The 4,660-nt window shown below is 36.3% G+C and overlaps 1 protein-coding gene across 2 annotated transcripts; it reads right to left on the reverse strand.

Moving 5' to 3' along the window:
- Positions 1 to 330: 330 nt before the first annotated feature.
- LOC125269119 lies at positions 331 to 4,406 on the reverse strand. 2 transcript variants are annotated; one of them, XM_048191883.1, is made up of 7 exons: positions 4,176 to 4,406; positions 3,964 to 4,081; positions 3,778 to 3,869; positions 3,545 to 3,659; positions 2,556 to 2,825; positions 2,217 to 2,393; positions 331 to 1,618 (listed from the first exon to the last, which is right to left on the reverse strand). In XM_048191883.1, the coding sequence occupies exons 1-7, from the start codon at positions 4,383 to 4,385 to the stop codon at positions 1,413 to 1,415; spliced, it is 1,188 nt and encodes a 395-aa protein (XP_048047840.1). In that variant the 5' UTR covers positions 4,386 to 4,406; the 3' UTR covers positions 331 to 1,412. The 2 variants fall into 2 exon arrangements, with proteins under 2 accessions (XP_048047840.1, XP_048047839.1); XM_048191882.1 differs by having other exon boundaries at positions 338 to 1,618; positions 2,556 to 2,828.
- Positions 4,407 to 4,660: the final 254 nt, after the last annotated feature.

Consider the following 4,660-nt stretch of genomic DNA (forward strand, 5'->3'; position numbering starts at 1 on the left):
GTAGGACAGTAAAACTTACACAGATAGGCTCTCTTCATCATGAACAACAAACTGTTGATTCACATTTATAACTGAATATTGTTTTCTTTTCCCCATTTTCTATATTTACATCATGCTTGTGTTATGTTTTGCTGATATTGTGAGACTCTGACTACAGTAACATAGGCACAGGATGGTGCACAATAAAAAGAATCACAGTATAAAAGACAACAATAGTTAATTATTGTCTCAAATGTCATTAATATGACTAAAAATGTTTATGTAAAAGAAGCATGGTAAGTAATTACAAAGTTTTTTTTAAATTTTTTACAACATCATGAAATTAAACAAACTCATATGATGGTATAGTGCATTTTTATTTTCAAAACAATTAACAATTTATTATACAATACACCATGTAAAACATTTTATTGTAGACTATAAAATAGCATAAAGACAAACTGGATTCAATAGAAATAAAAAGGGACTTCAAAATTGCTATCATCATGCTGTTTATCAGGTCACAGCTGATGAAGCTACACAAGTGGTGAAATGTTTTGAGCACCACAGAATCAAATCAGTTGACTCCAATACTTTTATTAGATGACACATAAGCGGATGTAATATTATACTGGGAAATAATGATTCCTCCTTATCATAATGGTTTTCTTCCTCATAATTTGCTTTTTATGTCTCTAAAAAGGTTTCAGTTGTTATGTAACACCTTACCGTTAAAGTAAACTACACTTTCACAGCCACGAGCTGAAGTTCTAACATTTCATTTTCCCCTGTGAATCATAACCTTAAATTATTATTACTCATGCAAGATTATTAATTATTTTGTACACAACCTAGACTAAAGATTATTTTCATAATAAATTAATCTGCTATTTATTTCTCGACAAATGAAGAGTTTGGTTTGTGATAAAGTATGAAAATGAGAAAATCAGACACAATTACACACAACCCAAAAAGATACATTGATAAAAGCTGTGAACAGTTCAAACCTCAAATAAAAAATACATGCTGGAACCATTAAATGTTTTTGCATGAAAATTATTAAAATTAATTTTCTGCCAATCAACTAATTGTACTGTTGAGAAGTTTCTTTTGCAACAAAATGTCATTTTATAAGCTCTCCATGTGCTGTCAAATGCATTTTTTTTCTCTCAGAATTTATAAGTAAAATGTATAAGTAAAAAGTTGGATGAGAAGAAACAACTCATACCTCAAATCTCTTTAATTAATGCACTTAATTTCCACCACAGACTGGTTCTATAGGCATGCAAGCACACATTTCTATGTAAGTGAAAGAAGAGGCAACACTTTTGGTTCCATTTATAAAGGTGATGAAAAGCAGATTTTATTACATTCTTAATATCCAGAGTTAAGGTCATTGTCCAGAATGATGAAAGGTGTCACAGTCTTGTGGATTACAGTCCGTCATCAGACATTTCACAGTCACTGTCGTACTCATCAGCTGAAGCACTGTACAAAAAGTTGATGTTGCCTTCTCCAGACAAAACTTGCAGGTAACAGTCTCTTGCTTGCACCTTCATTTCTCTGACTTTATGTTGCTTTCTGAGGATGATGCTCTGCAGACCTTTCAAACCCTCTTCACTTAGGCCACATGGTGAATCTTAAAAGAGGAACAAAATAACATTAAGCATGCCTTAGAAACTTTATAAACAGACATCATTGTTGTGTATATTTATTAGGGCTGCCCCCAAACAGTCAACGAAATGTTAGTCAGTCAGAATAACCATAGTTTTTTCCTGCATACAACACAACCAAACAAAGCCACAGGACTTTGTAACAATCAGACAGTCACGAACAGATATTATGGATTACACGGCTGGTCCTCATGTTCACTAAAAAGTAAATGTCATGAAGGAAATTCAAAGTTTGAGCATTGCGAGGGCATCAAGGACAAGAAAGCAACATTCTCTACTTTCAGCTACCAGTTGGAGTGAGATTCAGGCCAAGTGTAACGACTTATAGAGCTAAAAGCCACTTATCGTTAAATAAAATGTTTTCATTACTAGGCTACTTACTTCAATGATTAGAGAGGACATGTCCTATATGTAGTTATGGGAATATGTACTTTAGTAGATTTTAGTTAACAGATCACTCTTACTAACTGTATAATAAAAATATTCCCATAGTTGTGATGGAGCGCAGGGAAATCTAAGGTCAGAGCAACCCTAATGTTTATGCCATTTCTTACAAATACATACTTCTCATTGTCTCACTGGCAAACATGCGGGACAGCTCTCTGAGGTTATCAGCACGAGTTGAAAGAGATTTCCAGTGGTGGTCCATCTCTGCCACAAGAATCTTCAGCTCTTCCTCAAGTCTTCTTACTGACATGATGATGTCAAACGCTCTTCTTTTTGTCCTTAGATCGACAGAGTCTGGAATGCATTTATGAGAAAGACTTAAGTCATTTGTATCAAACATCAACCTTTAAAGAATCACAGAAAAAGTCACAGAATGACATTTGAAGCATTGAGGGTTATGTGTCATAATGTATGTATCAGATTTGTCAGAAGCAGTCAACAGACTAGTGTACACACCATTGTGTGGTAGCTGCCATGGCCAAGCTGTTTCACCAGACAGAATGGTTTCCATGCAAAGACTTTCTGTGCTCGGAACCATTCTGTTGTATTTCTCCACAACAGATGTCAGGATCCCCTTCTCCTCCCTGATCTTGCGGCGGATTCTGGCACGACCTTTGTTCCCATCGGTATCTTTATAGAGACGCTGGGAACGTCTCTTGATACTCGCTACCAGGACCTCAATTCTGCTGGCCAAGCCATCAGCATCATTTGTGGTTGTTACTGTTGCTGCTGAGAAGAAATAGGTAGTTTGCAGTTTAAATTAAAATAAAAGTAACAATTACAATTATTTGTGCACTGTAAAACCAAACAGTGAAATTAATTAAATGAAATGAGTTTGTTTCACTCAAATAATAATGGAAGTTCTATGTATTTAATAGGAAAAAAGTTTTGTGAACTCAAAATTTCATTTTAGTAAGCATAACATAATATGATTTAGTTTAATTGCAGCAGATTTCTAATTCCCAGCATGCTTTGTGTCAGACAGTATAAATAAATGTTAAAATTAAGTGTTATTTTGTGTGTTTTTGCAGATTATCATAGGTTATTCTTTAATATTGTTTGATGTTGGGATTTACAGGAGGTTCTGTTATGTTAGTTTTGTAGGGTTATACCACTGTGTTGAAGAGTAGAGCATGTGTTTTGGTTGAGGATTGGCTGCTAAACATTTTAAACCACATGTACTGTATGTTGTTTGATTATATACATATAATGACAGTCTCTTTGATAGTTATATTAGCATGTGTTATTTGCTATCAAACATTTAACCAAGATCTGAATGTGATATTTATGTAAATGAGCTGTTTGTAATTAACACTATGATGAGTGGGGTGAGGCTGAGAACTGTGGGAGCGAATGGATGTCGGTGATTCTGAACTTTAAAAATGAGTTTACTTAAATGTTTTGAGTATTCTGAGCTTGAGGTTTAACAGTAATCATTTCCTCACCATCTGCCCACTCCTTTACATCACTGACCCAGTCTTCCAATTGGCTCTCTGTCACTGCCAATTGGGCTTTCATGGACTCTAGGTTTCGTAACTGGCTTTGCAGAGCTTTTCTGGTCTACAATGACAAGCAATCACAGAACCAAGAAACAAGAACCAAATGTTCAATGCACAGCTTCATACACTGCAAACACACAATACTGACCATCTAAAACAAATTCTACTGATGTCATTACCTTCTGATATCGGCGAGACAGTGAAACTGCCAAATTTCTGAACTTTTGCTGATTCCAGCGCATGGCCATGAGAGTCAGCATGTCTGTGCGTCCTGCAAACACAGAAAATATGATGTTACCATATAATGTATAAAATATGATGTTATTATGTGATTATGTAACTAGAGCAGTATGTGGTCATCTTACCTGCTTTTGACATATGTTTTGTCGTCACTGCAATCCTAGAGAGGAAGGCATTGCACTGTTCCACCTCCTCCCCTAGTGTTAGTCCAGCCCCATCCTGATACGCCCCACTCCATTTCACCTGAGTAAGAAAACATAAATAAACAAAGAACCAGATGTTTGCAGATGTTCGGTTTAAGATAATGTGGTTCTGTCACATAGTAACATTTTCTTACCTCGCATTTAAAATCATGTGCTTTGGCATGAAATACCGAAAGGAATGGCCTCATGTTCAGGAGGTGCTGGAGCTCTGGGCAGCTTTTTGCAACTCTTTGCAGGTAGGGCCAATATTTGCAGGTCACATCCATACAAAAAAAAGTGACTTGCCTACTGGCCAGCTTTTCTTGAAGGTACAGGGGATAGGCAAAAATTTCACCCCTGTACATATTTAAAGCACAGAGCAGCACTCCGTGTCCGACAAACCGCAAGCTCCAATCCCTCTTCGTCTACCTTGCTGGCAGATCTTTGGGAGGTCTCTCTGGCTGCTGACCACTCGCCTCCACAAACACCTCTCCCACCGACCTACAATATGGATAATGGTCAATGAAAACAAGACTCTTCTAAACAAACTCTTCAGTAAGAGGTTACTGTAGTATTGTAGTTTTATTTATCATCATATACACTTTTACATGTTTGGTTGTGCTGTGAATGTGGTCCACAA

The sequence above is a fragment of the Megalobrama amblycephala genome, linkage group LG5 (genome assembly GCF_018812025.1).
Source record: "Megalobrama amblycephala isolate DHTTF-2021 linkage group LG5, ASM1881202v1, whole genome shotgun sequence".
NCBI lineage: Eukaryota > Metazoa > Chordata > Actinopteri > Cypriniformes > Xenocyprididae > Megalobrama > Megalobrama amblycephala.